General features: G+C 49.8%; 1 protein-coding gene across 1 annotated transcript; it reads right to left on the bottom strand.

Annotated features, from left to right (window-relative positions):
* Positions 1-2355: 2355 nt before the first annotated feature.
* Positions 2356-24312, bottom strand: PXDC1 (PX domain containing 1). The gene is made up of 5 exons (XM_075417207.1): positions 23909-24312; positions 10412-10503; positions 10009-10126; positions 6123-6234; positions 2356-3994 (listed from the first exon to the last, which is right to left on the bottom strand). Exons 1-5 carry the CDS (start codon positions 24162-24164, stop codon positions 3877-3879), a joined length of 696 nt encoding a protein of 231 aa, XP_075273322.1. The 5' UTR covers positions 24165-24312; the 3' UTR covers positions 2356-3876.
* Positions 24313-24801: the final 489 nt, after the last annotated feature.

The following is a 24801-nucleotide window of genomic DNA, read 5'->3' as shown; positions in this document are numbered from 1 at the left end:
GAAACTATCCCTGGAGATCTCCTCTGTTTGCATGACAATCCTGCCCTTATTTCACCATCCCTCTCCTTCCACGCCATCCCTGCGCCTCCTGCCCCCCTTCCACACACCCACCGCTTGCTTTTCTCTCTGAAGGTCATTCCAAGGCAGCTGAACGCAGCACGTGGTATCACTGCACTCAGCCACTGCAGCCAGCTCCCATAAGACAAAAGGAAACTTGGCAAAATTCAAGAAATTTATGCTTTAAAATGACCGTATGTTCATGCAGAAGCCATAGATTCTGTTCAATTTAATTTCAATAGCTGCAAGGGAAAATAATGGACAATGGTTGTTTTGCTGGTGGTGGTGCTGGCGGGGGTTTTTTCATTTTACATAACAAAGTTGGCTTCTGATACATGTAATGGTTCCTGTCTCCAGCCTGCCCCGTACAAGGCGATACAGCTAAACAAGAGGCCATGATTACTTGCAGATGGTTTCCAAACTAAACTACAATGCTCAATGACGCTAACTTACTACAGGAAATTCCTAAAGCTGCTTGGAGCCCCCCAGAGTGCTGGAGGCATTTGAAGGTTCCGACACAGAGCTTTGTAGGGATGACGAAAGCCTCCAACGAGTTGAGAGCCTTCTGTGAGATGCCAGGGGAGACAAAGGAGGCTCAGGGGCTCACAGATCTTACGAACACACACACTGCAACTGTGGCCAAATATTGATTTTTGCCAGGTTGTGTCAGAAATAGCTGTACCAGAGGGACATGCAAGGTCTTACATAGAGCTCCAACATGTGCTCTGAAAGATTTTAGTGACGAACCCTCTGTTTTTTGAAGTTCACTTGAAGAAACACACACAGACCTGATGCTGGGATGCTTCTAATCAAAAGTCAGTGTTCACATTTGGGTTTTCTTCTTGCCAGTACCTCAGCTGTCATTTCTATCTAAAAGTTTCTGAAAATCGTGTAGCAGCATTTGAAGACTAGAAGATGGGTGTTGAAGGCATCTCTGCAGCCTGGGCAGGGGCTGGGGTCTAATCCAGTCCTTCCAGGCAGTAGCAGGTCCTCCCACAGCTGAGAGCTGACCTGGAACCAGCCAGCTGTTCAGCTCGGACGTGTAGGTAGCCTCACCAGGCAGCAGAAGATGAACTTTACTACTATGCAAAGTTTGAAAAGGCATCTTTAGAGAATACTAGCTTTTCTCTAAAACCTTACCTGAGCAGGTTCCCTTAATAGCAGCCTTTCAGGTGAAGAATGACAACCTAAACCCCTGTAGCAAGTCACGTCCTATGGTGCAAGGCAGCTGCCTGCTAGCTGTCCCGCTAGGACAAAAACGGAGCGCTGCAAAGTGCTGTCTCAGCCACCTCGTGGTGTCCCATCTTCCCTTCGGTGACACCAAAATTCAGGCTGTCATCTCTTTCACCAGAGCATGGTGGGGTTAAATACGCCAATTGTAAGAAACACAGACATGCTCACAGGGGTTGGGAAGCCCCAAGGAAGTCTGAATTCACACAATTCAGTTAAGTGCGTCCAAGCAACTTCCACATCCTCACTGCTGCTGTGGACTTTTAGGTGAACGCAAATTCTCCATTTATTAAATGGAGATCTATTGTGTATAATACTACCTTGGTATTTTTCCCTTACCTAAATCCCCCCATGTATGTATTACTAACAACGTTAATTAAAACCAGAATGGTTTTAGAGCAAGAAGAAATTACCTGGCGATGCTGAAAATGGGAATGCTCTGTGTGCTATAAAACTTCAGAAGTGCACTTCAGGGTGTGAATATTTCCGTGAGAAAGCAATTACATTGATGAAAGTTGACTGGTAAAATAGCCTGAATAATTTGTGTATGTGTGGGGAAGGGAGTTCACAGATAGCTGACTGAAGCAGGAATGAACATTATTATAGGAAGCAATTAGAAAACTTACATATATATTTTTTAAAGAGTTTGATGCTGAGCTATAGGGTATTGTGCTATAAATAATGGCCTTGGAATCCAAGGCTGAGCATTTAAAAATTATTTGTTATAACAAAAAAAAACCAGAAAGACTGGTGGATATCACATAATGTAGTGTGATACCCTTTGTCTTGCCTAACTCTCAAGATTTGTCAACCTTTATAAGGCCAGCATTTTTCATGACTTGAAGAACAAAAACCAAATGATCTTTTTGTCAAGATCAACAGCTAAGCAGAGAGGTTCCACGTGATTATGCACTACGCCTGCAGTATGGGCAACAACACATGGGGCACAGAAAGAATTGCCAAAACTCAGCATGTTGCCAAAACTACCAGAGAAAGAAAGGATTTGGCATGGTTGGGAATGTGTCCTCAAAGGAAAAAAAAAAAGTCACTTTTTTAAGCTGCAGAAAGTGTACTGAAGGTGAGTTATATTTTATTTCCTTAAAATACATTTTAAAAACATACTGTGTAAAAGAATTAGGATTCTCAATAATTTATTATTTACATTAGCAAATTCTGTTTGACTGTTATTCTATAGATAGAAATGAAAAGTCTGCAGAAGGGAGTTGTATTCACTTCTTCAGGACCCAGCACACCCCTTTACCAAGACACAGGTCCAAAGTGCATTCCTTTCCATTCCGATCCCTTCAAATTCATGTTTGCAAACAGACTGCAAAAAGCTCAATGAGCGGTCATGCTGGCGAGTGGTGAGCACTGCTAGGGAGAGCCGGGATTTCGGAGTGCTCCGCAAGAGAGACCCCGAGGAGATCTGAACACTGCACTACTCATTAGTTGAGAGGCTGCAGGGTCCAGTCCCACTCGTGCTCCCGCTGTCCCACCTCCACTAAAATCCGTGGCATTACGTGACAACAAGGCCTGCACCCAGCCCTGCAGGCAGGTCTTGGAAACCCAGACAGACTCCTTGCGCCAGGCTGGCGCAGGAGAGGGTGGTCTTCCTACCGCTGCAGACACACTGTAGCTTATAATCCTTTTTGAGTCCAAACACAACGTAAATCTCACTGTCTTCCTCTCCATCCTCTGGAGAGAAATATGCATAGGGAATTATCTCTCTGATGTAAACAACTGTAAGCACCATTCACATTTGCTGGTCCACATGAAAAAAAATCCTATCCAAGGGCCCGTCATAGCCTTGACCGTTCTGAGCAGGAGGCAGCTCAGCTTCCCGATCTCCGAAATCACACGGGCCCCCAGGCATCATGCACAGTCCACTGCAAGGCCAGCTGCTGTTGGCTGTACTGTTCCAGGAAAGAGTAGTCGCCTCTTCAGTGATTATATAAAAAACCATGATTAAAAGAAGTTAGAGCGGTCAGCTCGTGTGATCTGGTTCCTGGAGGCACTCAATGGTATTTCTGAGATCTCCTATAAGGCACCAGTCATCCGGTAGCCAAGCAAAAACTGACCCACAAGACCTCCATTAAGCAACCACAGAGGGAACTGACAAAATTCAGCTGGTTTGCTCGCCGTCTCGCTTGCACAGCATAAAAAGCGTGGTCATGTCACCTGGGGAAGTTTCTGATGGTATCCTGAAAGAGGAAGCCTCAACTTGCACTGCAAGCCAAGGAGCATGGGTGACAGCATGCTACAGCAGAAGTTTCTGATGGCTGCATCAGAGTGGCAGTTCCCACAGACACAGCAGAGATTTCCTCCAGCCCCAAGTGGCCTCTACTGCCTTCCTTTCAGGGAAAACGAGTTTGTTGTCAACAGCGAAGCAGTCACCTCCTTACAAGATGTCTCCACAACACACAACGGATGGCCAGACTACAAAACCAGCTTTGTGGCGTACTTGCTGCAACTTCTCTGCTGCTGGTCTTGCCCGCACAGCCTTCTTCACAGAGATGCAAGGCCGGAGACAGCAGAGCCTGTGGACAAAGCGGTCAGCTGGGTGCTGGCTGACTGCGTCCCCGAGCAGCCTCAGTCCAGAATATCAGTCTCAAAGGGGACCAGGTGGTAGTATGTCAAATTGGTGACATAAGCTGTTGGATCATCGCTGTCTTCTAGCTCCGAGGTAAAGTCACTAACACTTTCAAACCTAAGGAGAAATAAATAAAAAAACCCACCACCAAAAAGCATAAAGTCAGTAATGTTCATTTAGAAAATCCAAGGAATTGGAAGAAAAGTACTGAGGGAGAGGGAGAAGGCTAGCATATCTGAAGACTGACCCCCGGAAATTTTGAGAAGAGACATTTGTGAGGGGACCACTTGGAAAAGGGGCTGTGGGCAAGAATACTTCTGCTGGTACCGCAAGTTAAATTTTTGAGTAAATGTAACATATTTACTTGCTTCACACCAGAGCAGTGTTGCAATAGAAGTATTTCTAATGCTGGTTTGCAGCTTCAGCTTTGTGAAGCTCAATTTGCAAGACAAAGATCTGAAGTCCCAACTCTTTTTCCAAAGCTCCAGTATCTCACTGCCCATCTTGGCAGCCTGAAATTCCAATTCATACCAGAAGCTGTCAGAGAAGGTCCATGCAGATGAAGTATGGACCACAAGGCTATAGTTTCTCTGATATCAGCTTAGGTATCACGATGCTAGCGTAACCTACTGGAGACACCAGCCACGGCATCTACTGTCACTTTCATAAACCAGGAGTCAACACTTCCTAGAGAGAGTTGAGAAGCAAATGGAAATCATTGCTCTCCATGTCCTTAAATAAACAGAAAGCCTGTTTCTTTCTAACCTGTAGAAGTGAATGGGCTGAAGAATTTGCTTTCAGTAAAACAGGATGGCTATTCCCTTTTAAAACTGTGCTGAGACACAGCTGCGCAGCACACTAGGATGCCAAGTTCTCATCTCTTTAGACAGCAGTCTTCAGTAAAAGGGACTTCTATGACTCTACTCTAGCATGACACTGACTCTCCACAGCACTTGTCATCATAACACCCGAACTTCATGCCTCCTGACACCTAGTCACCACACTGCACTTAACATGAGCCGGATCAAAAACATGACTAATCTGTTCTCAGGCCCTCGGGCTCCCCTCCTACTAACGAATGAATGATTTCCTGGGACGTGGCCTTTCTGGTCAGGCAGTTCTGGACACCTCTGCTGCTGGCCTAAAAGACAGAAGTGCAAACAGTCCTGTAACTGCGACAACTTTAATTTCCAGATGCTGGCCTTGCAGGATTACCTCCATTGTGCCACTTCTGTCTCATTAACACAAGCTTATAAGCTTAAATGCTTAGCAAGGTCAAGGTTCAAAATACTAAGTAATAACTTAGTAGAAAGACTTCAAGAAGTTACACTGGAGCCAGAGATATGCTCCAGTCCCTGACAAAATCTTGTCAGGCTCTAAACTTCTCCCCAGACTGGTGACGACCACATTTCCAGTGTGGCAAGACAGAACGTTGCATTCAAAGGGAATGTCTCCATAACATTTTTAGTGCTCCGTTTCCATAATTTTGGATGCTGTAATGAAAAAGTAGGTCAATGTCTCCCTTTAAAAATATTTAAATGCTTCACTACCTGAAGCTCACTGAAATATCAGTCACCTGTCATGACAGAAATCTGTAGCAGCGAATTTCCATCAACACCCATCCGTCAACACAGTCAGTGACTTCAGACCTACCTGAAAGCCCTCCTGGTTACAGGTCTCTGCCCCCCCCACATGCATCAGGAGGCAGAATTTACAAATACGACCCTCCTCCTTAATGAAATACACACGCTTCACCAGGGCCCAGAATGCCACAGCACCCCAGCAGCTGCTCAGCTTCCTTTCGTTACTCTCAGGAGTGGGTTCCCCTACTCCAGGGATGGTGTTTTACTTTCCAAATAAAGCATACCCTTCGTAGGAGGATATTCCATTTGTAAGGATACTTGAGTTTTCAAATTTGGGCTCAGAACAGCTCTCATCACAGTCATGAGAGAAAGAAAAGACTCCTCTGTTCTCACCCGGCAGGACCCCTAAGACAACCACAGCTTTTTCCACGCACAGAGAACTGAGCTCCTGGGGTCAATCATTCTCACCGACAGCCATTTTATCCATTTTAATGGAAAGAACCACAAAACGTTAGCAATCAGGCCCAGTAACCTTCAACCCGTCAGAATGACGGCTGTACCAGTCTGGCTTCTAGACAGCAGATAACATTTTGCTTGGGGGGGTGGGAAATCTACAGTTAATCCAAAGCTGACAGCACTGCTCCTGCACAAACCCCACTTACAAGTGTTCTGCTGCATCTACGTCCAGGTGCTTCTCTTTGCCGTTGGGTATACTGTGGTCAATGACTATTGTTTCAGTGTTGGCCAAACAAAATCCATTTGAGCGCATGATTTCTGTCGGGAGAAGGAAGAAAACAAGATGAAAATAATAATTAAAAAAAAAAGCTGGAAAACAACCGCATATCATGTGGAATTGACATGGTTAGGAACTGAGATGCGTGCGTGACATTAAAAATCTGCACGTGAAAGCAGGAGTGAGGAGTTGGTTTCATAACTTCTTACATTTGCAAACTGCCAGTGCTTAAGCAATTTCATTCACGTAATCAATTCAGCCCTGTTCTATCAAGTTTCAGCCCTGTTATTGCCAGGGGCAAAATTCCCATCAGAATGGGAATCCCCTGCAGAATGGCAGCCCATCCATCTATTGCAGCCTACCACTACCAAAAAATAATTGCATTTTTCCTAGACAGTCCCAGGCTTAAGCCAATTAAGCAAAAATCAGAAAGACAGGAAAAAGGAAACAAAAAGCGACCTTCCAATTTAATTCAACCACAATCTTTGTCACGTAAAGCAATACCATCTTCTACGCTGCCTTCAACTCTGCTTACTTGTTTCTCGCTGTGTAAGAAGCCCCCAATCCAGAACAGCTAAAATTTACACCTAATTCCACTGACCTATTACCATGGGGAGAGTTTATAATTAAAGAATAGTATTTGCTGTGAATGAGAAGTCAATCCACATCTGTGCTACATGGAAAGGCACACTAGGCAAGTCACAAGGATTTCTTTCAGACACACCATCATAGACGAAGCTAGGGCCACCACAAATGAACATACATCTCTATATAAATCAGCTCTGACTTCAGTGGGAAGACTCATGACCTGCCTTAATGTACAAGGACCATGTGTTACAGCCTTGCATTACCAGCACAAACAAAAGGAAATTAGTCTGTGGCAGAAAATATGGTAGGCACAAAACTTACATACAAGGAACCCTCAAACAAACAAATTTCAGCTCTACGTACAGTTCAAGGAATGAGCAGGAGAGAGAAGGGAGGTAATTTCTGAAAGTGCACATTTACACGTTCCTACATTAAGGTGAAGCCAAAACTCACTCCCATGTTTTTCTTGAGAAAGTCATCTTTGACTTTCAGTCTGTATTTACTGCGACTCACTTTAGCAGAATACATTTGGGGGTGGTAAAAACACTGAATCCCAGAAGAATCACACTTCACTCATGACTCATCCTGAGCCAACATCAGACTATGGACGAAGATTTACTCCACAAATTCAAACTCAGCTTTTATCCAAGAGGGCGGCCCCTTCTATCTTCCCCATCACCTACCACTCTGAACAGGACCATGGAGGGGCCAGTTTGTATTTTCAGAGAATACAAAACATTTTTGCCTGCTTTTCTAAGTCTGCAAGCCATGTAGAAAACTGCCTAACATGAATGCCACAGTGTTTTCCTCGTGTCCTTGACATGACCGAAGACTTGGAGCATTTCATTGCTGTGTGAACCCTTTCAGATGTTAACTTTTACTGCCATCTACTGACACCGCCAGCAGACACCGAAACCATTTCCAGCGTGCAACACTCAGATGAGGCAAATACCAATTGTCATCCAATTCCTGCCCATGTTCTTAAATTCTTTGCAGCAATCACTTAAACGATAACTAATTACCACAAGATGCTTTTGGATAGCTGCATAGGTAAGAAAATCTTCCTCCAATTAATTAGGTATGCCTCATCTCTACGAAAATTAATTTAGAATTAAACCAAAACAAGTTATTCTTCAGCTAACGTGGTTTCCACAGCTTCTCTACGTACCGGCTGGCAGGAGGGTTCCCTTTGCTGCTGGCCTCTGTCCGTCAGCCAGGCACCCTCGCTCTGAATTTAGGTTCATCTCGACCATCTTCTCACCGTTGCACCCACCATGGGACACATTCGGTCACGCACACACAGAGTATGCGTACCCTAAGGGAGCACACACCCTCACAAAAATTATACGAAATCCTTCCAAACACAAAAAAGCCCCAAGCCAGAGTAATGCTGCAGTTTCTAACCAACGTGATTCCAAACACATTTATTCTTGGTATTCGCCTGTTTGCAAAAAGAACAAGGTATCACTGACAGCAGCCACCCCTTGAAACATTTTTACAGCATGTAGTTTGGTATGCATACAGCATACAGTATCCACGTTCAGCCTTTGGAAGCTGACTAACGTCAGGAGCATATGCATAAGGAATTTCACCTGAGGTTTCCACGTTGACTGAGGACATCATGCCAACCTCTCCAGGCACAGACGGGGCATGAGACACACATGTTGGCTCCCGTCTCGCAGGAAGCCAGACCTGCGTCACCCCACTCTGCAGCAGGGCCCCAGGGGCTCTTCGTCACAATCCCTGTGCTGCACTGCAGCCTGGGCTCGGGGGCCCGGCAAGAAGGCAGCAGCCCAGACGGGCTGGCACGACCGCGCTTCTCACTGGCGCTCGGTACAGCGTGGTACACTTGTACACAGTTATTGGTGGGCTCGTAAACCATTGACCATTTAATTAAAGAACATTTATTTAACAGAGGACTAGTTCACTCAGAACCAGAGCTCAGCATCAATTACAAAAAGCCTGCCCAGTGTGTAAGATGGATCCTTGAGACACATGGTTTACACCTTTAGCACGCTGACACACCGACTGGCCATTAACCAACACACTGTGGGTACCTATGAAAACTGGTACCAACTTCATGCTAAACACTTTAAGCACCTTGGAGGACTATGTAGCATTTCACTTTTTTTCACTCTCTGAAATAAATTCTTCTGGTGACACAAAACCAGCAGTTTCCATTAGGCTCAGATAAAATGCTTCAGTACAGAAATACAAAACCAGGCACAGCAAAAGTTCATAAACCTTTTAACAACAGTCAGTCGAAGACGAAGAGGGGAAAGGCCGAAAGACTAGGCAAGGACAGAGTAATACCGCTCTCCATTTTACCTACTAGCAATCCATAATTTAGAAACTTCCTACGTCCTCCACCTGTGACAGGTGTCAATGTACTTTTCCTCCATTTGCCTGTCTGGTTCCTTTTTGAAGTCATTTATGCTTTCAGTTCCACCATAGCCTATGACAACGATGTCCACTCCTTAACTGTGCTCTGTATGGGAAAAACCCAGGACTATAACCTTTCTTGTGTTTGTTTAAAGCCTGTTGTCTGTCAACATTATTGGATAACGTATAGTTCTTGTTTCATGAGAAGTACAGGGTCATGGACCTCCTCCTATTCACAGCTTTGTAGACTTCCATCCTATCCCCGCTCTGCCATCTCTTCTCAAAGTTGAAGTGTCCTTCTTTATTCAAGCTTTTTCTTAGAGGAGCTGTTCAACGATTTGGATCCTTGTCCTTTATTTGTATGCTTTTAAATTCTAGAATATCCTTTCTGAGATGGAGAGACCAGAACTGCACACACTGTATTCAAGATGTGGTGGTGTTCCTTTCTCCTCTTCTCCTCTCCTTTCCTAATAATATCTAATATTCTCACTGCTGTTTTCGCTCACCCCTTGCCACTGAGCTTACATTTTCACTGAACTGTGTCAATAGCCTCAAAGTCTCCTTCCTAAATGGTAACAGCACTATCATACATGACAATAATGAGGACTGCATTGTCCTCACACCCATTTTGTTGCATTTATCAGTCTTCAATTTCATCTGCCACTTTACTGCCTGAATGCACGTTGCATATTATGTCAAGGCTAATTGTATGTTTTATATTATAAAGACGACTATGGAGAACTATCTTTTCAATTGCTGGTGGAGAAAGAATAAGGGGAACAGCAAATAAAGTCATTTCGATTTTGTAATTCTTGTGTCAAGTGTAGGAAACCAACAACTGTTACCTGATATTTTAACTGGACTTTGAAAGCTTGGCTGAATCTTATGGACATTATCATTTTTTAGAACTTGGTCCAAAGGAGATCTCTCAAAGAACGTGAGGACGACTTCAGATCTTGAATACTTAAAAAGAGAAAAAGAAACAGACATCCGTTTTTACCACTAGTTTCCTTTGTCCCTCTTCACCCTTTCCACCCCTTCATAGTACAACAGAAAGACGTATTACAAGCAACAGCCTGGAGGCATCATTTCAGGGTTCTGGCACTCAGCACTTCTCCACGATGCCCAATAATTTGCTGCTCCTTTTAGAGTTTGGCAAAGCCCCATCACTTTCTAATCTGCATGAGAGTGCGTGTCACCATCAAGGAGGAGTCAAGCTGGGCTAAATGTGGAACTTGGCTTACTCACCTTCCAGGGCATGTTTATAACAGTCTTCAGAAGCTTTTCCACTTCATTAAGCCTGGCTTCTATATCATGGGCTTCTTTTATTGTGATGAGCCCTAGAAACAAAGTAAACAGATCGTGAGCATAGAAAACAGCACACTTTCATGTGCACACACTCTTCAGCGGCCAGAAGCAGCCGCTCAAGAAGATGTGGAATGACCTCAGATCTCACCCCTCCCAGAGATGTCTTTTAACCCATACTGATGATAAAGCATGTACCCCAAACTGAGGTGGGTGTAGTTAGCAGCAGAGTTGCAAGCCTGACACAAATTCAGCTGTTTACGATCGCATTTAGGAGTTGCAAGACGAGCAGAAGTAGAACCACCTACTCCCTCACCCACAGTTTCACTACAGAGCACTCCCAGCAGTGATAATCAAACAGCCTGTTTTCTGCTTCCAAGAACCATGATTCATCCTTTTTTCTGTCAATAAAAAGCAAAAGAAAACCCAAGAAAACCAAAAAACACAACCCACAGATAAGAGGAAAAGACTAAACACAAGCTAAACAAAAGGCTTTGATGGCAGTCTTGTATTTCTCTGAATGTCAGCCCCAGTGAGCGGCCCAAGGAAGATTTCTCAATACCACATTCTTCAAGGGCAAAACAATTTTTTGACTTTTTTTTTTTTTTTTTAATAATCACTGAGTTATCACAGTGCTGCAGAAGAGATTAAAATGGAAATTTTGTTGTCCAGTGTCTGGAATGATGCATTATGATGCTTCTAATTTTGAATTGCTCATATGGGGATCTTCAACTGTAATATCATTTCCTATCTATAACCTGCAGGGCATCTGTAACTTCTCCCTCTTCTAGCAAGACTTGGGGAAACATAGTACAGGTTATATGCACTTACAGGGAATATGAGGGGAAGTAAACCCCACAATCTTGCATCCCTCTAGCAGCCCTTTTCTTTCTGATCTTTGTCACCTACTTTTTCTAACCAAATCATCGTTTCACCTCTACATTTGTGCGTCTTTACCAAGGAGCAGAATACGTGCATGAAAATGAAATACCTAAGAGAGTATTAAATTTAATAAACTCCACCGGTAAAACAAAACAAACAACCAAACGCTGGAGCAGAAAAAGACCCAATAAATCAAAACCAAAAATCTGCAAAGCAGTCTGTGAGAAACCACTTCAACACACTGAATTGTGTTCAACCAAATGCAATGCCTTCTGCCTATTCAAAGCACGAACGGACAGAGCGAGCCATCAAACACGCACAGTGTGGGGACAACATCCACAACCAGCTTCAGTCTGCATCAGCTCTTGTTTGTTACCGATGAGATACTGAAGAGCTACTGGAGAGAGCCCCGCACAGGGCTATGAGGATGATGAGGGGACTGGAGCATCTCTCCTACGAGGAGAGGCTGAGGGAGCTGGGCTTGTTCAGCCTGGAGAAGAGAAGGCTGAGAGGGGACCTTAGGAATGCCTATAAATATCTGCAGGGTGGGTGTCAGGAGGACGGGGCCAGACTCTTTCCAGTGGTGCCCAGCGACAGGACAAGGGGCAACGGGCACAAACTGAAGCAGAGGAAGTTCCAGCTTCTGGAAGAATTTCTTCCCTCTGAGGGTGATGGAGCCCTGGAACAGGCTGCCCAGGGAGGCTGTGGAGTCTCCTTCTCTGGAGATATTCAAGACCCGTCTGGCCGCGGTCCTGTGCATCCTGCTCTGAGTGACCCTGCTTCGGCAGGGGGTTGGGCTGGGGGACCCATAGAGGTCCCTTCCAACCCCCACCATGCTGGGATTCTGTGATCCCATACAAACCTCCCTGACAAAAGCGTGACTTTGAAGCTGTCAGCTCCCCGCCAGTCACAGCTCTGAATAAAACAGAGGTTGTGTCCAGCGCAGCCAAATTTACGTCATGGTTGTCCCCCAGAAGCAGCCTGGTTGCATCCAGCCTTTCTATCGCTTGCCAGTCCCTCATTTTGCCTGTTCTTGTCAGCATCGCTGCCACCTCACCCCGGCACAGCCCGCTCCCTCTTCCGACAGCGGCGCGGAGTGTCCCAGCAGGCACACGAGGTCGGTGTATCCTGCTTTGACCGGCATACACTGCAGTTGGGGAGCTTTGCACAGAAATTCTCTGAAAGGCTACACATGCAAATTAACTCGTCTGCGTGGGCCCACAGACTGCGCATTAGCTGAGTTGTCCCTGAAGTTATGGACCCGAATTGCAGACCAGCACCCTTCATCTTCCTAACGACCGGGTGTGAGCAGGCCTGGGCGGGTCTGCTTCGCCCCTCCACAAGTATGTTCCCATCCCACATCCAAACAACGTTCAAACCTTTCAAAAAAAGGGGTTTCATCTTCCCTAAAAAACCGCTGCCAACGGCCCCAAGGCTCAGAGACCCCCCTGCCATGCCAGAGACGCGCTGTCGCCCCGCCATAGCCCGCAGCAGAGACAGCAGAGCCCACCACCCCGGTGCCAGCTACGGCGGGGTGCCCCGCTTCGCCCACCGGCCCGGCTCCAGCCTGCACGAACGCTGACACGGCTGGAGCAGAGACCGCCCGACTGCAGCTCCCACCCGGCAGGCACGCCTCGTCGCTGACCTCCCGGGATTTGGCAGCGTTCAACCGCTCGCTCTCAAATCCGCCCCCGACCTCGGACCCTCTCCCAAATAAGCATTTATTGCCGAAACTAGTATTTTACCAAGAAGGGGGACACTCTCAAAAAAATTAAGCTACTCAGACTGCGGGGTAGGAAAAAAAAAAAGAAAACAAACCACCACCACCACGGAGCATTCACCGTGTGAGGAAAACCAGGCAAGCAGTCAGGATTTTCTCTCATTAGTAACCAGGGAAAGCATCTGCAGCTCCACACGGCCTTTTTCTGCTTCAGCAAGAGAAGTCAGCCAAGGCCATCAGTCTGTCGCACCGTCACAGCTCACCAGTGGGCGGTTTTACAGATCCTCGCGTTTGCCAGGAATTTCCAGCCCTGGTATGTTCCTCCTTCCAGCTCCTGGGAAGGCACCAGCCACGCAAACCCACACTCCGAACTGGAAACTGGCACAGACAACTTGTAACATCTGACATGACAAAAAGCATTTCTTACTGAAGCTTTCAGTAATATCAAAACCAAAATGCAGACAGTGTAGGCAGGAGAGTAAGTGATACGTCTGCCTGGACAGCTTCCTATGTGTGTGCTTAACGATTACAGACGCACAGCTTTGGGGTGTAAAGTCGCGGATCTTACAGGAATTCCCTGTACAGGGAATTCAGTTTGGCTGGGCTAAAGCCTTCCTTTTCATACGTCTACAGTCCAAACACACAGAAACCACTTGACTGGCTATATATATATTTATACTGAAGCCTGTAATTTCTTCTGCAATGGCCACAAAGCTTGTAAGGCCCTCATTTATCTTTCTTCTACACGTCTCTGTCTCTGAGAGCGAAGAGGTGCCCTTGTGGCTTTCAGCCAGTTGCAGCCTCTGACCCCACCGCCCGAGGGACTGCTCACAACCCCACAGCCACGCGACCCGGGGCAAGGCATGCCCACCCGAGCAGCCCCCCCCATCTTGCTCCCGTTCAGCACTCGCTAACGGGCTGCTGCCATCATCCACAGCACGTGCGTGCGTGAGGAACACTGCGGTTTCGCGAGGCGAAGCCTCCGCTGGCATCACTGGGTTTAGGGCGCTCTCACCCTCCCCTGCAACCCGTCTCCTCTCCCGCAGCGCGGCACAGGGCTGGCTCTGCTCCACCAGCACAGTTAGGGGAGCAGCGGGGAACGCCTCGAACCACTCTCGCCAAAGGCTTCGCCTCAGCAAACGCCAGCCTTCGCAGCAGCAGCACGAGACTGCAGGCTGGGACGCCCGACCCAAGCTCCCTGCTCACCCAGGCACGACGTATTCACCCAAGCTCGAGCAGGAACCAGGGCTTCTGTAAGGAAGGGCCACAGAACTGCACCTGAGCTTTCCGTCTCTGCTCTTCACTTTGCGGGGTTTCTCCCCTGCCTGCTGTGTTGTTCCCGATCGAAGCTTTGACGAGGCAGAGAGAAAGAATAAAAAAAAAAAAAAAGCCAGAGACTGGTATAGGATCTCAAAATGCTGGAAACGCCTGGACAAACAGACAGAGGCACACGCCAGCTGGCTCTGCAGACAGACCCAGCACCTCCACCATCCATCAGCCCTGACCCCAAGGCACCACAAGCTGGATGCACGTGGAGCGCACGGGACTCGCTGGCCACGTCTGCAGCATCCGTACGGCAGCTACAGCATGTCCTGAGCCCACAGACCATAAACACGTGCCTACCTTTCCGTCTGGGGCTTTTACGTACCGAGAACCCTTATTCAGACAGTTGGCTATAAAATAAAGATAAGACACCGGAAAAGCAGCCAGTAGCCTAGACCCAGCTGCGCTCTCTTCCACTTGCTCAGTCACGCACCAGAGCTGCGCGCAGAGCTGGGAAATCTCCTGGTGAGGTCCTGGTGAAAGGCTGTTCTCCTGCCTGCTCCTCTGCCCTGGCCGCTGCCTGACACGCGCCAGCTCCTCCCGGGAAAACTTTGCTCTCTGGTTACCCGAACCATGCTTGGACAATTAACTCTCATTTCAAGTGATTTAAACGCTATTAACACCTCTGTTTACAGGGTTTGAGGTGAACTGGAGCCCCACTGGCTCTTTCCCCACAAACCCTGCTGCCAAACGCCACAAACCTCGCAGATGTCTTCACCTGGCGCACGAGCGAGCCCGCACGCAGGGTGACGGGGGGACAACACGGGCACAGCGCCTAACCCAGGGCGGCGGGAGATCCTGCCGCGTGCGCACAGCCCCCGCCGTCAGCCACCTCCGGAAGGAGCGGGCAAGCCCTTTGGCATCTTCTCTGCCCCCTTCCTGACCAAAAGCCCCAAGCAGCGTCCTTAAGACTGGATGAGCAGGGTTTGCCTGCAGCCTGAGACCACGCGTACATAGCAACTTTACGCATAGCGACACGGCTCTGGAAAAACACGGCACGAGCAGCGCCGTCGGCCGGCAGCATCCTTCCTGCTCCGGGACCCTGGTGCCAGCGCAGCTGCAGGAGGCTGAGCGAGAGGGCCAGCAGCGGCGTATCCGGCACGCTGGCTCACGGCGTGGGAGAGGGGCCCAGAGCTGCAAACGAGGGGGAAACGAGCTCAGCAGAGGAGGAGAACGAACTGGGAGCCAGATCCTGATGTCAACACGCAAGCCTTGGTAGGCCTGTCCTGTTACTGCCACGTGAGCCACGAAATCTGCAACGAATGAGATTTTGACAAGCGCAGAGAACGCGCTGCGTGCTTCTACCAAACGAAGCGGGACGGGCATCGCAGCGTGTGCTCCATGGCTGGTAACGAAATCACTGACTGTCAGCGTCCACCGCGAGCTCGCTGAGTCAACAACCCTCTAGTGCCTTCCAAGGCAGGCAAAGTTCATGCCTCAGCCAAGCATGTCTCCTACGCCACCTCTCAAAGATGACACAGAGAAGTCTGTTTTTCTGGAGGTGTGTTGCTATGTACACGTCGCTACAGACACATGATCTCAAGCTGTGGGCAAACCCTATTTCTTCAGTCTGAAAGACTCCACTTCAGGCTTGTGGTCGGGAGAGGAAGAAAGAATGTCCAAGAGATCTCCTACTTGCTCAAAATCCGTTCAATATGTAGACGGGGCCGAGCAAGGGCAGAAGCCAAGGTGTACTTTCTGAAGATGTGTGCGCGATGGAATGCTGATAGTCCTAAATGCAGTGTATTTCAGTATGTACATGAAGATTAAAAAATTGCATTAAGGCCTCCCCTCCGAAACCAGGACACGTGCACACATGTGTAATTCAGGATGTAGATGGAGCAATAGCAGAAGGTCCCGACCACGAGAGTAGGTACACAAAATCACAGAACAATGTCCAACGGAAGAGTTCAATCTGGTTCGTCCAAAGAAGGGCTAAGTCCAAAGTCAGATCAGGCTGCTGGGGACCACATCCAGATGATTTCTGAACATCCCCACAGACAGATATTCCACAGTATCATGCTGCAACTGAAGCTGCTCAGCTGGGATATGTGTCAGGAATGAAAGGTGACAACTCAGCCCAATGATTTCTGCTATTTTGCTCCTTTGCACTGCTGAACTGAGCTCTTCTCAATACCACTTCAGCTGGCATCTTCCCCTGCTTCCCAGCCCTCCCAGCAGCTGCCCTGGTAGCATCCCCCCTCCCTGCAGACACACATTCCCTGAACCTCGCTGCCTGGGAATTCAGCCTTAGCCCTCTCAGACTGCACTCTGAGGAGGCCAAGACAGCTCCCACTTACAGCTGCCTCCCCCTGAGAGAAGAGAAGAGGATAAAAGGTTGTTAGAAGGACAGAGGAATACTCAGTTGTACGTAAAGGCAGGAAATTAAAAAAAAAGCAGATGGGAAAGCTTGTTTCACACAACAAATCTGCAGAAATAATACCACAGGAATCCCATAAGTCCAAAAATTTGGCAAGATCCAGAGGAAAGCAGACAATTACAGGCAATCCGGGATATCAGATCTCCAATTACTGGAGACCAGGACCGTCACTTTTGTGTTCCCTGCCAGTTATTCACGCTGCGTTCTGCAGCACCTGGATCTCATCACTACGGACGAGATCCCAGAGTTAGCTACAGCGCTGGTCTGACCTGGTCTGGCAGCTCTGGCAGCTCCTCTTTGATGCCTCTTGTCGAATTCTACGTGATGCCTATTCTCTGATTCTACAGCACCCCTCTCTTGGAGCAGACACACTTGCCCTTTCCCCTCAGGGGGAAATTCATCCATCTCATACAAGAGTCACTCCAGCCTCTAAAGCCTTTACAAAGGGTTTACTGTTTATGCAGCATCACTGACATGATCCATACTCGTGCCACTCATCAGGGAGCAGCTAAAAGGATGCGATGGGAGTTGGAAAGAGCGGTGCAGGAGGGGCAGATTATTGAAATTTGTTACATGTTGTGCTGCCCCTCTTATACTTGATTTTGAGGAACAAAATAGGACAGGTTTTTTTGAAAGGGATGAGTACACAAAGTGCGTGTAAGTCACTACACACTTTTAGAAGTCCCACTAGGTAGCAGCGAGCATACTGAAGATACTGAGAGAATTCTATCAGATGCAGAAGCACAGAGAGCTTTCAAACCCTGCCCGCACTGCACACACCTAGCTCTAACACAGGCCATTTCTTCTTCTTGCAATTCATATGCAGCAGATGTAAAAATACGGACGGAGCGGAGTCCTATCCAAACAACTGCCCAACTGAAATCCCCCAGGGCAGGGGCTGTGGCTGTGACCACCTGAGGACCTTGGCACACCCGAATACCCTTGCAAAGCACAGGAGGCAAGGTAAAAGCTGAACAGTCTGTACCCTCCAGCGGATGGGTTTTCCACACATGCGTTACTAGTTACGGAATCTCCCAGGATCTCTGGAGGGGAGACGGCACCTCCTGGTGACAGAACTCAGCAGACAGCCTTTCCCCACAGAGCTCCCTGTCTTGATGCCTGACGAGCCACAAGAAACAAAAAGATGTCAAGGAAGGAGCAGATAAAAGCGAACAAAGCAGTCAAAGCCTGATGAAAAATGCAAGCTCCTACAACCATTTTTAGCGCTGGTTTCTTATCAGGTGAGAACTGTCATGAAAAACCAACCTCCTTTTGATTCTTTCCCACCAAAAGCCTCTCAGACACGTTGCCTTGGTCCACCACAAAACGGCAACTTGTGCCTAGCTTTATAATGACACAGCCAGCTTCATTTATCTCCATGGTTACCAATGAACCATGAAATTCAGCTAATAAAAAACAAACTCAGAACCCCCAAACTTAATTTTGGTTATATAGTGCTGCTAGAGCCTGATAACCAAGAGCTGCGGCCTTTGTCTGCCAGACAGAAGCTCTGAGCAAGCTCCACTAACGAACTGTTGACAATGTCAACAATGGAAAGAGCACAATAGATGCAGTGTATTTATCTGTGTTGTCACAGGACCGAAACAGCTGCTGTCTGTGGAAACCACTGCGCTGCTTCTGCAGAGCTCCCTCTCCTCATAAATCACACTCCCAGATGGTCTTGTAAACAACACCACCACCACCACCACCATAATGCAGCATATAGAAAACCATAAGTTATGAATGCGACATTTGCAAACAAACATAATGTTCCTAGGCTGGCTCTTCAGGAATCGCCTCCTGCTTTGTGGAAGTCCTTCCAACTGGGGTTGTTCACTCTGGAGAAGAGGAGGCTGAGGGGAGACTTCATCACTCTCTACAACTACCTGAAAGGCGGTCGTAGTGAGGTGGGTGTTGGTCTCGTCTCCCAAGTAACCAGAGATAGGATGAGAGGAAATGACCTCAAGCTGCGTCAGGGGAGGTTCAGACTGGATATCAGGAGAAATTTCTTTACTGAAAGAGTTGTAAAGCATTGGAACAGACTGCCCAGGAAAGTGGTGAAGTCACCATCCCTGGAGGTGTTCAAACAATGTGTAGATGTGGCATTTTGGGACCTGTTTTAGCAGGCATGGTGGTGATGGGTAAACGGTTGGACTTGACGATCTTAGAGGTCTTTTCCAACCCCAATGATTCTATGATTCTGGAACAGCAGCCCTGGAGGAGGTTCCCATGTGCTTTCTGGTGCACAGCCGCTCAGACACAGAAAACAGCCCATCATCTGCTTCCTGCATGAGGCAACCACGCCGGAGGGCAGGCACAAGCCTCAGACCTAGACCTCAGCGTTAGTCATCTGGGATGAACTGCTCAGGGTCTGCTGCAGGGAAGCAAGTACCCCTACCCTACCAGGCAAGCTACAGATGCAAAGTTTCCATAGGAAATCTCCACCGGTACCAGAGAAATTCTATGGATGGACAGAGGTTGAGTGCCAGCAAGGCAGAAGGGAACAGAAAAGTCCTGGAGTGCCACAGATAACCACGGATGGCAGCAAGCTGGTGAGGGGAACCTGAAGGCAAAGAAAGGGAACAGAAAACTGCTCAGGAAAAGCGACCTGGAGAAACAGAGAGCAAATAACGGAAAGGAGAGCAAGGGCAAAAAATGCCACGACAGAGCAAAATGAGTCAGAGAAGGCATGGAGAGAAGGAAGGGGGAGGAAAATGAGCACTTTGGGAAGAGAAAGCCCAGCTAGTAAAAAAACCCGAAACTCTAAGGCTGAAGAGAGTTTCTGACTTGTCAGCTCAGAGTATCAGAGCAGGAGCAGGTACCACATGTACGCGCCACACGAACAGCATCTGAGCCCGTGCTCTGATCACAAAGCCAACAAAACAGTGGCAGAGGAGGACTGCCAGAAACCACCCTGCTGCTCCACAGGCAAAACAAACCCCAGCTTTGAAAGGCTGCTAACGTGCTCTCCTGGCTTCCCGGTCCAGCACTTAAGGAGCTGATCCTGCCCACACTGAAGTCAGGCGCAGGTGTCTGACTGCACCGAAGCCAGATCAGGTTCCAGGATAAGTCTTAACCAAGAACCCCATAGATGTAATATTTAGAGAAAACAGGAGAAAAGAAAGAGTATTTTGCAGGTTTACACTTCATTTCCAGTGTCTGCTGGGTCTATTGCAACTATTGCCAAATACCAACTCCAAGTCACCAGTGCTGCCTTTCCCATGAAGACTGATTTAAATACAGAAGTTGTTTATTTTGCACATAGGAACAGACAGTTTAGTAACATCAGGCTGTGTTCTAGCTCTGCTAAGAGTGAGCCAGCCTGTGTTTTTCTGCGATCTTCTTCTGTGCATTCGCCTAGAGCAAGGGATGGGCACATTTCAGACACAAAATAAAATACTAGCAAGTTACTGGTAACATCACAGTGAATCACATTTAGTCACCCTACAGGTATGCACATATCTAACCCTGTCTACCAGCTGACTAGGAAGACGCCTTGTGTTGTTCAGTGTCCTTGGCCCTTAGCATCATGGTACACTCCAGACGCAGAGCGCACTTTGCCACGTGTTGTTATTAGTTACCAAAGACAAGACCAGACCGTGTGAACGCCATACTCCACACCCCCTCGGGACCTCCCCTCTTCTCATATGAAAGAAAGGCTAAGATGAACAGCCACTGCAGAAGACTCTACCTGCCGTCCTCTCCTCTGTAGTCTCACAGCGCTCAGCAGCTCTGAGAAACACAGAGGGGGCAAGCACTGTGGAATTCTGTCCAAAGGGATGAGGGGTGAAGAAAGCAAAGGAGAGGATGCTTTACTGCTGCTGGGCAAGAAAAGGAGCACACTCCTGCTCAGCATGAGCTGTTTGCTGAAACCAGCAGTACTGGTAACAACCAACTCTCTCTAATATTGCTGACGTTGTGAAAAAAAAATAAATCTTCTTTTAAAAAGTTAATAACACCAAATAGCTCAAGCTTTTATTCCTCAACCATATCCCTTAAATGCAAACACGGCAGCTTGCCTGAGCTGCAGGATAACGCCAGTCCTTTTAATGCTCCTTAGGCAAATCTGTAGGGACTTGGGAGTCCTTCAGTGCAATGCAAATTTGGTTTGCAACACTCACCACTTCCTCCAGATAAAAGGCACAGCTAATACTGACCTTCTTCCAGAAAGCCGAAGATAAACGCACACGTACACAGAAACTCACACAGATATGCATATGCACTTGGATGCGCACACACAAACGCATGTGACAGCGCTAACACACGCACACACACACACACACACACACACACGAGCGTGCTTTTGGGAGGGGTTTTTGCGGGGTTAAGTACATTGAGCTGCACCGTGCGCAGCAGGACATCTGCCTGTGAACAGGACATTAAGAAACCCTGCTTGCCCCACGAGTTTGATAAAGACCGGACACGTCCCATGCAACCGCTTCTTACATCCAAAGCTCCGCATCAGTGTCAGTTAAAGGAGATTTCTTTCAACTTTGTGAAGTTACACAAGGCTGTGGCCAGTCACTTCAACGTGCTGGTGTGATGAATTGCTCTCTATGCGGAGAAGCACACTCTGCAAAGTAATTTTCTTTCGAGCAGGGGCAGCGTAAGTTTAAGCAGACTACCACTGAAATTGTGAAGCGCTCTGTGATTGCTTAGAAACTGCTCCTGATTTTTATTCTGCCTCTGCTGCAAAGTTAATGCCCACCCCCTCACCCAGCTGAACAGATCACGATCTGCTTATACTGGGTTTCGATTTTTCAGGTCCCAGACCGACGCTTTGCTCATTCCCGATTCTACTGAGGTCGGTACGCCTGCTCCTGAGGTAAGGGCAAGTGAAGGTTGCTGGCTCCACGTCTGAGGCGGGAATGGAGCGTCGCAGGCTGAGGATGCTTACTCTTTCCCAGCTGTTCATGCACTAATGGTGTGACAGAGCCCTGCCACAGGCTGCCCAGGGAGGTTGTGGAATCTCCTCCTCTGGAGATATTCCAGACCCGCCTGGACGCGGTCCTGTGCACCCTGCTCTGCGTGACCCTGCTTCGGCAGGGGGTGGCACTGGGTGACCCACAGAGGGCCCTGCCAACCCCTGCCATGCTGTGACTCTGTGTATGCTACCTGGGACTGTCCAGTAAGGCCAGTGCAAGGCACTATCATCCCACCCGGCACCGACTGCACAAACGATGCCTCAGAGAGAGGTGAAAACAGTTTAATATTTCGCAAAAGCTGTGGTGGGGCTTGAGACCGGAGAGGAGCCACGCTCACTTGAGAGGCGCCGAGCAACGAGGGTGGCTGTGGGATGCACAGGGGCTGCTGCGCCCGAGCGATGGGAGGGAGCGTGAGCCAGGACCCAGCCTGCCAGCGGCCAGACCCACACACGCCCCAGCCCAGCCGCCAAGCTACTCTCCTGAGCCCCATAAAGCCAGCCCAGTGCAAGGACCACCAGCGCCGCGGGAAGTCACATTTTAGTGACGGTGACCCTGGCAGGTGCCGTGCCCTGTGGGCCACAGCCAGGTTTGCTCCAGACCCACCCACCAGCCTCAAAACCCGGGGCCCGGGTACCACATATGCTTAAAACCCACCTTATTCTGAATCCACTGCCGCTCAGCACCGCTGAAAGTCACGCTCGGAGTGCTTCAAGGAGGGCAGTGGCGACGGGTAACACATTGTGGCAGTGTTTTAGATCCCCGGTCAGCACGCTCATGGCCGAGCGGAGGGGGGGGGGGTGCAGCCGGAGGACACCCCCATTCCCAGCCTGCACCCACCTGGGGGTCTGCACCCCGGGGCGGGCAGCGGGCCCCCCCCCGCCGCCTGCAGAGGGCACCCGGGGCCCGCGCACGGCGGCCGCTGCCCCCGCAAGGGGAGAGCCCGGCGCCGGGGGGGGGCTGTGAGCATTAATAAGCATCTAAGGTATCAGCATTTATAAACCAAGCACAAACAAAAAACCAAACCCCAAAAACCCCAACCCCTTTCCCCCCTCCCCAAGAGGTTCGGGACCCTCTGCCAGGGCACGGTCACGCCAGCCAGGTGCGAGCTGACGCGGGAGCAGGGGAGAGCTGCTCCAACTCCTCACGGAGGAAAGCGTTCGCAGAACACCAGCTTCTCCCCGTTGCTGCTCAGCCAAACCGCTTACGCGGTTACTCCAACAGCTGGGGAGACCAGAGCGCTACGCACACATCCATTCTCAGGCGAGCGGCAGCCCCGCACCACTCTACACACTTCAGGCTGATAGAGGGGATTGTAAGAAACGTGAAACTAAAAAAAAGCCTTAATGTTTTCCAGTTTTTAGTAGCCTTTAGTACTGTAACTTGTATTCCTGCATGCATAGTGATCTAACGATGTAACTGTTACACTAAGCCCTGTTTTCTCATTAAGGAAGGACATGGGCACAGCCTTGTGTAACTTCACAATGCTTTGATTCGAAGATTTCAGCAAAAAACACGTAACTATCTAAAATAATACACCAAACGTTAGACAAAAGCAAACCGAACCCCGAGACAGCTGAACAGGTCCCTTCTGCTCCCGCACGGAGAGGCCTGGGCAGTGGCAGCACCCCCCAGCCGGGTTCATTCGCCCCAGGAACCCGGGCGCGGCGCCGGGGCGAGCCCTCCGCCCTGCCCGAGTTCCGCGCGGACCCGCGCCAGCTCCCGCGGCCGCCCCGCCGCTGCCTTGGAGGCTTCCCCCCCCCGTTCTGTCCTTGTGGCAAACAACATACCGACAGGCGGGGGTGTTTCAGCTACAGCCCTGCTCCTGCCGCCCCCCCCGCCAGCCCTCCCTGGGGAAGGCGCAGCGCGAACGGGGACCGCTCTGTGCCCCCAGCCCGGCTCAGCCGGGACACCCCCCCCCCCCCCCCCGGTTCTCGGCGGGGCTGGGGACAGCGCGGGACTGGGGTCTCCCTCCTGGGGGAGCCCGGAGCCGGCGGGGCTCGTACCCCCGGGGTACGAATAATAAAAATTAGGAAAAATACTAAACATAAATAATAAAAATAATAATAAAAATACAACAGCAACCAGCAGCCCGGGAGGAGTTTCCGACCGCAAACCGCCCCCGCAGCTTTCCACCCCCCCCGCCCCGGTCCCGCAGCGGCTCCGGCCCCTCCTCACCCCGCTCCCCCCGCCCGCCCCGGGGGAGCTCAGACCTTGGAGCAGGGGGGAGCGGGACAGCTCGGGCCGGTCCTCGGGGAAGGAGTCGAGGAGCCGCTTGAAGAGGCGGCCGAGGTCGGAGTAGCTGCGGTGCAGGTAGAGGACGTTGCGGTCCGACCACTCGGTGCGGATCTCGTAGAACTCCTCCTCGTCGCCGCGCCGGCTGATGACCAGCCGCCGGACGCCGTTCACCCAGCAGCCCCGCACGAACATGTTCACCAGCGAGGTGCCCTCGAACACAGCCGAGGCCATCCCGCCGCCCCCCCGCACCGCCCCGCCGCCCAGCTCACAGCGGGAGGAGGAGGAGGAGGAGAGCAGGGGGTGCCACCCGCCGCTCGGCCCCGTCCCGGCGCTGGAGGGAGGGCCCGCAGCGAGGGGCCGGCCCGCACCCCCGCCCCGCTCCGCCGAGCCCCGGCACCGAGCGGGGCGGCTCTCGGCCCCCTCCCGGGGGGAGCGGGGGGGCTCGGCCCCTTCTTCCCGGCGCCGCAGGAAGGCAGAGCCCCTCCCGTCCGCTGTGATCCCCCCGGCCCCGCAGCCAGCGCCCGCGGGATCCTCCTCTTCCTCCTCGGGAACAAACACGACGAGGAAATATTTTCCCCTCCCAGAGATCCCAGAAGTTTTTTTTTCCTTTTTTTCTATTCTTTTTTTTTTTTAATAACAACTCCCAGCCCGGCCCGCCGAGGGAGGTAGCGGGGGAGCTGCTGGCTCCGGCCGCGGCGTGCCCGGCCGCCAGCCCCTCCGAGCGTCCCTCGGTGCCCCGGGAAGCCGAAGCGGGGACCCCGGGCTCCGGTCACGGACAGGAACAGCAGGGGGTCGGGGTACGCGGCTGCTGCCCCGGACTCCTTCGGCCTTCTCCGAGCGGTCTGGTGGGCCGCCATCCCTCGAGGGA

The sequence above is a fragment of the Opisthocomus hoazin genome, chromosome 3 (assembly GCF_030867145.1).
Source record: "Opisthocomus hoazin isolate bOpiHoa1 chromosome 3, bOpiHoa1.hap1, whole genome shotgun sequence".
NCBI classification, from domain to species: domain Eukaryota; kingdom Metazoa; phylum Chordata; class Aves; order Opisthocomiformes; family Opisthocomidae; genus Opisthocomus; species Opisthocomus hoazin.
The sequence above is the reverse complement of the archived record's forward strand: the minus strand, read 5'-3'. Positions and strand labels throughout refer to the sequence as shown.

Coding starts and splice junctions, on each gene's coding strand:
- PXDC1 (XM_075417207.1), bottom strand. CDS start 24,164: ATGGCCTCGGCTGTGTTCGAGGGCACCTCGCTGGTGAACATGTTCGTG. Junction 10,504..23,908: donor CCGCTCCCCCCTGCTCCAAG/GTCTGAGCTCCC, acceptor CTTTGTTTCTAG/GGCTCATCACAATAAAAGAA. Junction 6,235..10,008: donor AAGTCCAGTTAAAATATCAG/GTAACAGTTGTT, acceptor TTCTCCCGACAG/AAATCATGCGCTCAAATGGA.